The 12003-nt window shown below is 41.6% G+C and overlaps 1 protein-coding gene across 1 annotated transcript in view; it reads right to left on the bottom strand.

Annotated features, from left to right (window-relative positions):
- fras1 (Fraser extracellular matrix complex subunit 1) overlaps window positions 1–12003 on the bottom strand; it is a 187546-nt gene that overhangs the window by 37586 nt on the left and 137957 nt on the right. The window contains exons 36-40 of the mRNA XM_037680010.1: window positions 10867–11029; window positions 9029–9161; window positions 7027–7249; window positions 6477–6595; window positions 1861–2124 (exon numbers count right to left, since the gene is read on the bottom strand). Of these exons, the coding sequence (XP_037535938.1) occupies window positions 1861–2124; window positions 6477–6595; window positions 7027–7249; window positions 9029–9161; window positions 10867–11029 (902 nt within the window). The remainder of the gene's footprint in view (window positions 1–1860; window positions 2125–6476; window positions 6596–7026; window positions 7250–9028; window positions 9162–10866; window positions 11030–12003) is intronic.

Here is a 12003-nt window from a genome sequence, read left to right on the forward strand (position 1 = left end):
TGGATGGGTAGCTAAGCTCAAGCCAGTGTTGTCCAGACCTGACCTTGAGAAACTAGTCCACGCCTTTGTCACGGCCAGATTGGACTATTGCAACGCACTGTATGCTGGGATCAGCCAGGCCTCCATCTCACGTCTTCAGCTCGTCCAGAATGCTGCTGCTCGGCTTTTAACCGGAACTCGTAGGTCTGAACACATTACACCAGTTCTGTCCTCCCTTCACTGGCTCCCTGTTCGTACGAGGATGGTCTTTAAAATTCTTCTGTTGACCTTCAAGTGCCTAAATGTCCTTGCACCCCATTACCTCTCTGAGCTTCTGGAACCTTACGTTCCCTCTCGGGCCCTGAGATCATCTGATCAGCTGCTTTTGGCTGTTCCAAAAACAAGACTGAGGAGAGTGGGCTTTTTCTGTCATGGCCCCAAACTGTGGAACAACCTGCCCCCCAACATCAGGCAGGCCACCTCCCTTCAACCTGCCCCCCAACATCAGGCAGGCCACCTCCCTTCCTCACTTCAAATCTCTGCTAAAAACACATCTGTACTCGCAGGTATTTCATACAGTGTAAATTGATCTAGTGTTTTTTAATCTGTGACCTTATGTTTTAAATGCTTTTTATTAATTATTCAGTTATTATCATTATTAGTGTATTGTATATATATGTTTATATATTTTTCTCTTTAATTTACTCATTGATTGTTGTTGTTGTTAAGCACTTTGATAACAGATTCTGTTTTAAATGTGCTCTATAAATAAAGTTGACTTGACTTGACTTTTTTCACATGCTTTGAACACTGCGGCTAATTTATAGATTTTTACGGGCTAACGAGCTTCGTGTCACCAAAACGTTTAGCCTCGTCACATCCGGGCGCTCACATCGAAGCCCAAAACACGTCTCGTGATCACGTGAAACATGTGATCCCTGGGGGCACAACAAAGTGTTTGCAGCCGCTCGACATCAGTGTGAATCGTACAGTTAAAGTGGCACTTCGAGCTCAGTGGGAGGCTTGGACGACTGGCGGTGAGAAACTGTTTATCAAAACTGGCCGAGTACGAACTTGTGCTCAAGTCTGCCAGTGGATCCCGACAGCGGAGCAGTGCCATCTCCATCACCAACGGGTTTCGAAAGGCTGACCTGCTGCGTGATGAAGAGGACAGCACAAGGTCATGTGCAAATTTGCCTCGAGGTGAAAGTGACGTTGAGAGCGACAACGAAAGAGAGACTGAGGACGTGTGTGATGAAGTAATCCTGAGACTGTTCAATTCTGACACTGAAGATGATGACTTTAGTGGCTTTAATGCACAGGAGGAGGATGAAGATAGCTTCTGATGACTTTTCCTGGTGGGCTACTGTACCGGTATTTTAAATTTTTGTTTTTAACCAGCTGTGTTCCAGGCACAGCAGTTTTTTGTTTTTCCCAGGATAAAAAACCTAAACAAAACATTTACTGTACGTATTTGTGTATGTTAGCGGTACGTATTTAATTTAAAATAAATTAAAAAAAATTGTGTAAAAGTCTCGTTACAATGTGGACACCTGCAGCTTATACACAAATGCAGCCTATATAGCTACAAATTGTATTTTATTTTTTAAAGTTAGTGGGTGTGGCTTATCTGCAGTTGCGCTCAATAGTCTGGAAATTACGGTAGGAAGTTGTTGTTTTTTAATGTTATTGTTTACAACCAATTATATGTTAGATTCAATGCATGATAATACAAAGCTAGGATCTAATAAATGCTTCAAGGTAAAAACAAAGTTTAAGCATCTCACGTTGTGATGTGACGAGCGGTTATCAGTCCACGATAACGTACTAACTTCACAGTGCCATCAGATAATAAAACTGAGAAAACCCCTCTGGTCTCACCTGCTGGGAGCTGCAGGCCTCTGTTGACGGTCATTCGAGGACCCTCGCTCTTCCTCACGTCCATTGCGAACTCTAGACGTCCCGCTTGGGTGTGGGCGCCGTCGGTGAGGGTGAAGCCCATTTCGTCGGCTCCCCCATTGACGGTGTCCGGCGTATAGACCAGCAGCCGGTCCAGGATGTCTTGGTAGGTGAAGGTGGAGCCCTGAGCAAGGATTCGACCGTTTTCCAGCGGCTGAGCGAAAAACTGCCGCCTGCGCAGTTTGCCTGTATTAAAAAATAAATAAATCGTGAAAACCTGGGATTTGTAAACAACGCATCGGACGATGACCGTTTCTGTCAAAGGGAGAAGAATCTGTTTTTGCTGAAGAAACACCAGAGGACTTCTCGTCTTTGAATATGTTACAGAGTTTCTTATAAAGCTTTTGTTTAAGACCCATTTAAGATCTTATCCATTGTGTTTTCTGAAGACACACCGATCCGTGCATTCATCACTTCTAGGCTGGACTTTTGTCATTATTTATTATCTGGGTGTCCAAAACGTCTTGAGTTGGTCCAGAATGCTGCTGCCGGAGTTCTGATGAGTTAGAAGGAGGTATCATATTTTACAGTTTTAATGTTGGTCTTCTAACATACAAAGCTCTCAACAACCCCCATCTTATTACAGAACTTATTGTTCCATATTTTACTAACAGAGCACTTCGCTCTCAGACTGCAGGTTTATTTGTCCTAACTCTCAGTTCTGCTGCTTCAGATTTAAACCGCCAGAGAAAAAAAACTGACCACGTTTCCTCACTGTTTAAAAAGCTGGCAGCCATCTTGAATGGGATTTGCTACAAAACGTCAGTCAGTCGTCGACGTACAGCCTTCTGGAGGAAGTTGTATGGTCAGATGAGACAAAGACAGATTTATGTGACCACAGTGACAAGATGTAGGTCAGGAGGAGTTGAGATGAGGCTTTTAATCCTAAGAACATGACACCAACAGTCAAACATGGTGGTAGTAGCATCATGATGTGGTACTGGAGTGTTGCAAAAAGTGGATGGGATGTTCAAAAGAGGACTAAATCCAGATTCTTCATCTTCAACTTGAATCAAGACCTGAACAGGTTTGTGCTCCTAGAGAATGATCCACAAAACCACATCAGAACTGGTTTCTGACTGAATCAACCATCAGAACTGGTTTCTGACTGGATCAACCATTGGAACTGGTTTCTGATTGGATCAACCATTGGAACTGGTTTCTGAATGGATCAACCATCAGAACTGGTTTCTGACTGGATCAACCATTGGAACTGGCTTCTGATTGGATCAACCATCAGAACTGGCTTCTGATTGGATCAACTATCAGAACTGGTTTACTGGTTTCTGATTGGATCAACCATCAGAACTGGTTTCTGACTGGATCATTCAGGCTACATTAAGGATCTTGAAAGGCCTTTCTAAAGCCCAGACCTCAACCTGATTGCTTTTAAAATTAAATGAAGTTATCTGTTGTATTCATCCAGCCCCAGAATTAATCAGACATTCAGCCCCATGACGTGTGGTGGAAACATCTGATCATGACTGTTCATTTCTAAACACAAACAAACAAGAACAGTTAATATCTTATCAGCAGGAATCTGAAATTTCTTATTTATTTTTATTTCACGGTTAGTGTTAAGAGGTTTGCTCAGCATGACCCAAGAGGCAGTGAGCACGCCCTGCAGCTTCCTGACATCTTTATTAGGTTAGAGAGGGGCTTCTCTGATAAATCTGAGTGTGTTGGAGGGCGGCCATGTGAGGAAAGTAAAAAGGCGGCGCGTTAAAAGACAGACGAGATGCCTGAGATCCATCACCCCATGTGGAAACCACCGTCTCCGTCCCATCAGTCGTCCACGCCGGTGCTTTCACAGCAGGCGTCACGCTCAGCTTCACCGGCTGCTTTATGGGCTGTCTGTTACTAGAAAGAGCCGCAGCAGGCGAGGCCGAATTACAGACAAGTGGCTGAAGATGACATCAGGAAGGCAGCTAGCTGAGCTGTTTGGTGGAATAATCTACGCAACGACCAACGGATATCAGATTAATCAAAAACGGCTGCTTTTGAAAAAAAAAAAAACAAGTCAAAGTAAAATATCCACTTTTACCTCCGACAGTCTAATGTCCAAGTTAAGGGACTAGAATTCCTTGTAGCCGTTTTGGTCAAGCCTGGAAAAAAAAATCGTGTAATTTCAGCTTCTACTACAGCAAATTATATCTGAAGATTTGACTGAATTATGTCTGTTGTTGTGTTTTTTAACAGAGTATTCGATGGCAGCCATCTTGAATTGGGTCCTTTTAGCAGCGAGTGATAATTAAGGCACTTAACTTTTGGCTAACCTTTGAAGTATTTACAGTTACTATGAACATGCTCAGTGTCAGTATTTTGCAATGCATTGTGGTTTAGATATATTCATTCTGGTTCATTAGAGATACTTTGAGTCTAAACGGCGTTTATGCCTACAATGTTTCTGCTGCTCTGCAGTCATTTCAACACTCAACGACGTTGAGCACATTTAGGTATCGCAACATAAAATACCCATAAAACAAACAAACAAAAAAAGTTTGTATGTAAATGTCAACAGAAAAGCAGGTGGAAAACACTAGAGCTGAACCTTGAATATAGGAAGTATGAATGTATTTGCCCAAGTGGTGCTAAATTGTATAAATTGACTTTAGTTACTGTAAAAAATAAAAATCAATTGGCCTTGAACTCAACACATCAAGTAGTGTTTATTCTGCCAATATCCAAGGAGGGCGCCCCGCCTACAAAATCCCCCCCGACAATGATAACTAGCAGTAATACTAACATAACGTAACACTGCTCACTTGGATCAGGACAGAACGAATGAGATTTCGGCTACAAGTGGCTAAAATGAGCTTTGGGTTCAGCCTTAGAGAGGGGGTGAGGAACTCCGTCATCCGGGGAGAGCTCAGAGAGGAGCCGCTGCTCCGCTGCTTCAAAACGAGTTCGTTGAAGAGCTTCATCTGATTAGGATGCCTCCCTTTGAAGTTTTTCCAGGCACCTCCCAGTGGAAAAAAGACCTAGGTGCAGAGACCCAGAACTCTGGTCTGGGAGCACCTCGGGGTCGCCCAGGAGGATCTGGAGAGTCGTTGAGGAGAGGGAGGTCTGGAATTCTCTCCTGGACCTGCTGCCTCCACGACCCGACCACGGATAAGCGGCAGAAGGTGCAGATTAAGATTATTTTACGTGTGGACTAACTTTTTTGGTGTCAAACCAAATTTTCTAGCCAAATATATACATAATCAAATTAGAAACAACCTTTGATTTAGCTCATTACAGCACTTTAAAATTAAAAACGACACAACAAAGCACGAACTCATTAAACACAATTATTTGACATTATTTCAGATCAACTCTCTTATCAAACTTTTCCAGCCTGGACAAGATTTTGTAAACTTTGCTAAAATAGACGAAGAATTGCTGAAAAAGAAACATTCCTCGTCACATAAACCAGGAAAAACACTTATTTTTGTGAAGCAATTTCTCTGAGCCCACCGGGCTTCGGCGTCCGAGGAAGAAAACTCAATTTGCTGTGGCTGAGGAGCCGCCGGCCGAGGAGAGTGTTTGGAGGTCAGCTCGTGTCAGCGTGTGTTTCGGCTGCAGACGGCCGCTCCGCTCGTCTTGTTTTAAGCCGTTTGGGTGTCGGAAGTGAGAGTAATGTGTTCATGGTTTTATGTTCGTGTGCTTCCACCACATGCACAATATTATATTGCTTGGTCTGTGTGCAGACTCACGACCTGAACGTTGGTATAAATGTTAATTTATTGACTTATTGGCATCATATTTCTGTGCAAACACAAACCAGCAGCGGCTTCATTGCTCGATGGCTGCAGACGTGATTGACGAATAGAAAAAACATTTAGAAAAGCAACATTTTTAAACAGAACTCAACACATTTCACGTTTTATTAACTTGATACTTTTTAGGTTTAGATCCATTCATATTTAGTCGTTTTCTCTTGGATGTGCATGCGTGTTTCAACACTGCTAGGGACTGACTGATGCTGATTAGCCGTGGCGGCCATCTTGAAGGTTATTGGTTCCTGAAGTGTTCCAGCTCAAGAGACACATTGAACAAACTAAAAAGTTTAATTAAAAATCGACCAATGGTTTATGAGAAAACTTGGTGAATGATATTAGCAGGGGGCAATTATAAAGTAAACGAGAAAAAAAATCATAACTTTTTGGGGTTTCTGTTCTTTATATATAAATAAATCACGTTTTTAATATTATTACAAAATACGATAAACGTGTTAATTTTAAATTCCCACCAGCTGCAGCCACCTTCCAACGCAGAGTTGATCTTTCTGATGGTTTGAGGTATTTTTCCCCAAGATTTTGTCTGAAAACGACTAAATGGACTACAAGTTTCAGGAAACATTCTGCTCAGGAGTAAAAACTTCCCTGCTTTCATAAAATAAATATTCACGTAGACAGTTTGATTCTGCACACGTGAAGACCGTTTATGAAATTTAATCCGCCTTATTTACAATAAGACTCCTGACAGAGCAGGAAGCCAGGATTAGCTTCAGAGGGAAACCTTTAGCTTCGACTGGGGCGTCGTCCGTCTGAGCTCACCGTAAGTCGGGATCCTGATGATGGTGAACACGATATCGTTCTCGGGCGTGTCCTCATCGCGAACGCTGAGGGACGAGTTGGTGATGACGGCTCCAGAGTTCTCCTCCACGTGGATCCTGCTGACCAACACCACCGGCGCTCTGGCTTCTTGACTCTGCTATGAATTACAGGAAGTCCAGATCAGACCAAACCAAATTATTTGGCTCAAAAACATCTCAGGGGGAGATATTATTTAGTAATATTTAATAATTAAACTGAGTTTAGTTTAGTTTGAGAAAACAAACAAAAAAAAAATGACTCGTATTAAATATAAACATTATGAAGTGCTGATAAAATTACTGTTTGTCTAAAGTTTAACCAAATGCATTTAGAAAACAAGAATACGACGGCTTTTTAAAATCAGAATAACGCTCTGAGGGGAGTGTTTGTCCCTGCTGGGCTACCGTACAAACACGGAGGTGCAACAGAAACACGAACTGCTGAATCTTTACACACAAGGAATCTTTTAAAGTAATAAACTCGTGATATTTTTTAGATCATTCTGAATAACCGATTATTTTTCGCTAACTGGGACACAGATCTCACCTGGATGTCGATCTCCACGTTGAAAGTTTCCGTCTGGACGTGTCCGTCACTGACGTAGAAGGAGAATACATCCTGTCCGGACTGAGGGCGACGCCGGCCGTCCTGCACGTAGAAGATGTGATCGGACGTCAGGTCGTCGACGGGAAACGGAACATCTGGAGTGACTCTGGCGCCGCCGGCCGAGCCGCCTGCAGGACGACCAAACAAACAGTTTCTCTCTTTTCATCCTGAAAATGAATTCCTATTACGTAAAAGAAAGAAGCAGGGATGAAAGATGAGTCTCCAGCAGCGCAGAGGACGTTAAAACTCAGACTGACCGCCAGCTGCTGTCCTGCAGCTGCAGACGCTTTAAAGATCTGCCTGCAGGCGCTCAGCCTCTGAGTCCAGTCATCTCCAGTCGACAAGAAAAGTTTTATTTTATTTACAGGAAAACAAACGACTTCCTGCTGCTGCGTTAAAGAAAACAACTTCCCAACAGCCCGGAAGGCATAGTTTTTTATTTAATTGATTAATTTAATAAGATAATTTTCTAGATATTGAGCTAAACTTTGGTGTGGTAGTAGCTGAGGGTCATTCTCAACACGTCACACTCGCATCATGAGGTGATCTTTATTTAAAACTCAGCGGGCGACAAGCATTCCTTCAACGACGCAACATTCTATGATTATAAATAACCTGAGTTTATTTTACAGAATTACTATTTATTTTAATAATCAGCCGTCTGAAAATTTAATTTCTCATCTTCCAGTCTTTGAAACTAAACTTGGCGCGGTGAAGATCCAACTTTGTCATTTATAGATGTTAAAACATTAATTAAAATAAATAATAAAAAAATATTGTCTGGTTTATTGTTTTTATCCGTTTTATTCCATGAAGTAATTCGTAAACGTAATTGGAAGTTTCTAAATTGTCCATTTTTAAAAAGTTGACCTGTCGTAAAATAATAATTCTTGAGCTTTTAATCATTTTTTTAATTTGATATTTCACTTGTTATCAGCGCAAAACCCAAAACGGTCTCACTTTTTTTTCAAAACGCAACAATAAAAGAGGGAATTTGCAAAACTAAAATTAAATATTTTTTTTTTCCATTCTGTAAGAAGCCGATTAATATTTAACGAGATCTACGTGCATCGAGTCGCACGAACAAATATTTAATGATTTAAATGTGAAGAAATGTGAGGAAACTGTCCAATGGTGAGGCTCAGAGTAAAAACCTGCACATAAACTCATTCATCAGATTATAATCTGTTTTCAACGCAGTGCTTAGACACGAACGTTTCTGATTTTTGCATGAACTCGTGCATAAATCACTGCGCACGTTTATCAATCACGCAACATGTTAATGAGATTATTTCATCCAGGAGGCGATGAAACACTCAGCCGCGGCCGTTTTCCTGTGAATTAATCTTCAGTGAACTTCGGCGTAAACTCTCAGTTAAACTGAATTAATGAGGAAACTGCAGTTCGGAGTGGGAAAATAAAACAAACTCAGATTTGAATTATTTCCAAATTACCGAGAGGAGAGAATCCGTCTAACGAGCTGCTTCGTGTGAAAATATAAAAAGAAGACCTGTAACAAAAAGATGCTCGCTTCGTGTTGCAGCTCGGGGGGTTTCCCACATTTACGACGTTTTCTCAGAAACTAAACGTCTCCAGAAGACGTGGGAGGAATCTGCTAATCATCTGACCCGGACCAGAACCCAGAACCTGCAGAAACACTAACTGAAAATCGTTTTGTGGACGGAGCTCCGACACTTCCCTCCGATCTTACAAGCCGTTTCCAGGTTTGGTTTTACTTTGGGGTTCTGTTGGACCTGGAAGAGCAGCGATGGCTCCATCTGCAGCCGGTGCCGTTTGAACGGGACTCAGACACGAACGAGGGGAAGATTCTGAGCAGCCGGCGGTTGGGTGTTCACCTTTAAAGTCTGAACCAGTTCTGTGACCCGGTTCTGCCACCTGAAACCCACCTCTGAAGGTGTTCTCAATGAAGCCGTACTTTGGAGGACTGACGAGCCAAACGAGCAGGACGGAGCTGGACGTGTCCGCGCCGGACACTGCGATGTGATTGGTGGAGAGCTGCACACGACCGCCTTCCTGGACCTGCAGCGTGAAGAAGAACCCGAACACACAAAAACAGCTGTCAGATCGACGGGTTCCGACCCAAACCTTGGTGTGGTAGTAACTGAGGATCATCTCAAACAGCATGACATCTTCGCTTACGAGTTTGTCATTACCTGTTGGAGTCAAGCTTGTTTGTTAGCAAAATATCTCGGAAACCACTGGACATATTTGAATGAAACTGGGAAATGAATCATTCAACACACATCTGCAACGTTTGGAGTTGACCCAATTCAAGATGGCCGCCACAGCCAATCGACCTTAGCCTACACGACAGAGGCTATAACAACTGCATTTTACTGATAATGAGCTAAACCTTGGTCACTGAGGGGGCAGACCTTAATGAGATGTTCAGGAAATAATCTCTGGATGAGGCGGAAACATTTTGAGTTTCGTTTTATTTGAACTTTCTAGATTAATCTGTTTCTAATTCTGTAGTTTTTTGCTTCGACGTGTTCGTTTTTGTTGATTCTGCCATCTTGAATCAGACTTCCTGTTTGTTCTAAAAGCCCGTTTTATTTTGTACGTCCCCGTTGGTTTTGCTTCCCGTTCTCTGCACACCTGAGTCCCATCGTGTTAATCATGAGCGCTCACGTCTAAGAACCCGTGTTTGTAACTGGTTCTGTGCTTCAGGACTGGTTCTGTCCCTCTGGGTTGTGTTTATTTCTGAGACTCCAACAGGAGGTTGGCTTGAAACACAGCAGTGAAGGCTACCTATGGGACAGATCTGGTTGGCAGGCTGTAGACTGATGAAGTCCTCTGGATGGGGGATGAAACGTTTCTCACTTAATACAAACGGGCCCAGATGACCAAATTAACCTTTTTGTTGTTATCTACCTGGATGAATGAGCTTACAAACATTCTTCTATGTTATTTACATTTTTCTGACCTGCTTCAGGTTTGTTTTTTATTAGTGGGGGGGGGGGGATCTCTGTCTCTCCATGTGCCCAAGTGCATCTGCAACAGATTAACGTTTGGAGTCCTTTCAAGATGGCCGTTACAAAGAACTCACTTTAGAAAACTAATTCAGTCGGCTTGACATATTTTGTGCTTAAATTCAGTGTAGCTGTCGCAGAGTGATTTTATGTGATTGTTTGTGACGTTAGTATCAAGTTTTGAGCCCCCCCCCCCCAATTTTTTTTTTTTGGTTTAGAAGAAAAGAAAATTAACAAAAAAGCTAAAACATTTTGTAGCATTTATAAACATTTCTTTTAACCTCCAGCAAAAACAGGGCGAGGAGTTCCCCTGAAGTGAAAATGTGAATAAATCCGCTGGCCTCGTTAGCCAAACATGTTTCCAACTAATTAACGTGACTAATTTTTATTCTTTCAGCTGCTCTCTTCATGTTTTATGCCCTTTCTGATGAACCTGCAGCCTCAGGAGTAAAAATCGCAGCATGGACCTCAGAGCCACGGCAGCTCAAATTAACATTATTAATAACTAAACCAAACATCATCTGACTTTACTGAAGCGACTGTATCGACTTCTCTTTTTAAAAATTTTTTGAGCTGTGTGTTGGCGCCGTTCCATCGTGTGAAAAGTTGTTTATATTTTTGTTCCGAGCAGCGGACACAGAAAGCCGAACAATATTCTGCATATTTTAACACATTTTCACTCTTCAGACCGGAGCAACACAAAGAGCTTCACGGAAACAACAAAGACGCTGTGAAAAAGTAAATCTGAGCACCTTGATGCCGCTGCGCACCGTGACCACCGGCGGCTGTCGGGGCGTGGAGGTGATGGTGATGGTGCACATCTGGTTGTCAAGGCGATTGTTGTCCTCGTCGTAAACAACAAAGTGGAAGATGTCGGTCACCGGCTGACTCCCTGTCTCTAACGAAGTGCCGTACCTGCAGAAGGATTTTACCAGTTAAAAATAAAAAACAAAACAATGAAGGTTTTCAATGCTGAAGCGTTAAAGTTACATTTATGAGCACAGTTTGTTTATTTTCACGCTCGGAAACGTTGGGAAAACTAAGACACGCAAATTATCCATGAAAAAATGAGATTTTTGTCTTTTTTCGTCCAACGTGCTTCTCACTTCTTCTCATGGTTTTCTCTCAAACCCCCTCAGAGTGCACACACAATCATTTCCTCACACTTTATATTTTATTTATATTTTAGCATTAATCTTTTCAAAGACGAAAGTTTTTTTTGTCTTTACCTCTTTCATAAAACACTGTAAAAAGGTAAAATCAAACCCAGGTGAGATGGCTAAAGCCTTCTGCCAATCTAAATTGTAGTTTTGGCACATCGGCAGTCTGTTTGAGGCTTACTTTTTAGTCAGAGTTTCTGCCTGTCTTATTAGGATATTTTTATTAGGATTTTTTTAATACCAGAAAGAAATTCACAAAGTAATGTAGCAAAATTAAATCAAATTAATTAAAAAAACTAAATAAAATTCAACAAAAAGTGATTCTCTTGACAATGAACAAATACATTAATCAACACGTAAAACTTAATAAAATAAACCAATTTAACTCATGTAATAAAAACAAATACACGAGCCGATACAACAGAAGAATCTATTGAATGTTTGACGTGATAGCTCTCCTCAGTGCAGTCAGGGAGTGAAAGACACAGGCGCGTGGTTACCATGGTGACCACACATCGAGCCACTGGCAGAAGAGTTAACGTTTAGTTTATAGTCTGCTCTATTTCCCTTTCTTGTTTATCAAAACATCAGCATTTTATTTAGCTAAGATTGTTAAAAATATAACGTTTGAACCAGAATATATATATATATATATATATATAATTACAGTTTTTCTTGTAAATGAGTCCTTGAGGCTCAATGGGATTAGCCTGTATAAATAAAGGTTGA

The sequence above is a fragment of the Nematolebias whitei genome, chromosome 8 (assembly GCF_014905685.2).
Source record: "Nematolebias whitei isolate Nwh7 chromosome 8, NemWhi1, whole genome shotgun sequence".
Lineage (NCBI taxonomy): Eukaryota > Metazoa > Chordata > Actinopteri > Cyprinodontiformes > Rivulidae > Nematolebias > Nematolebias whitei.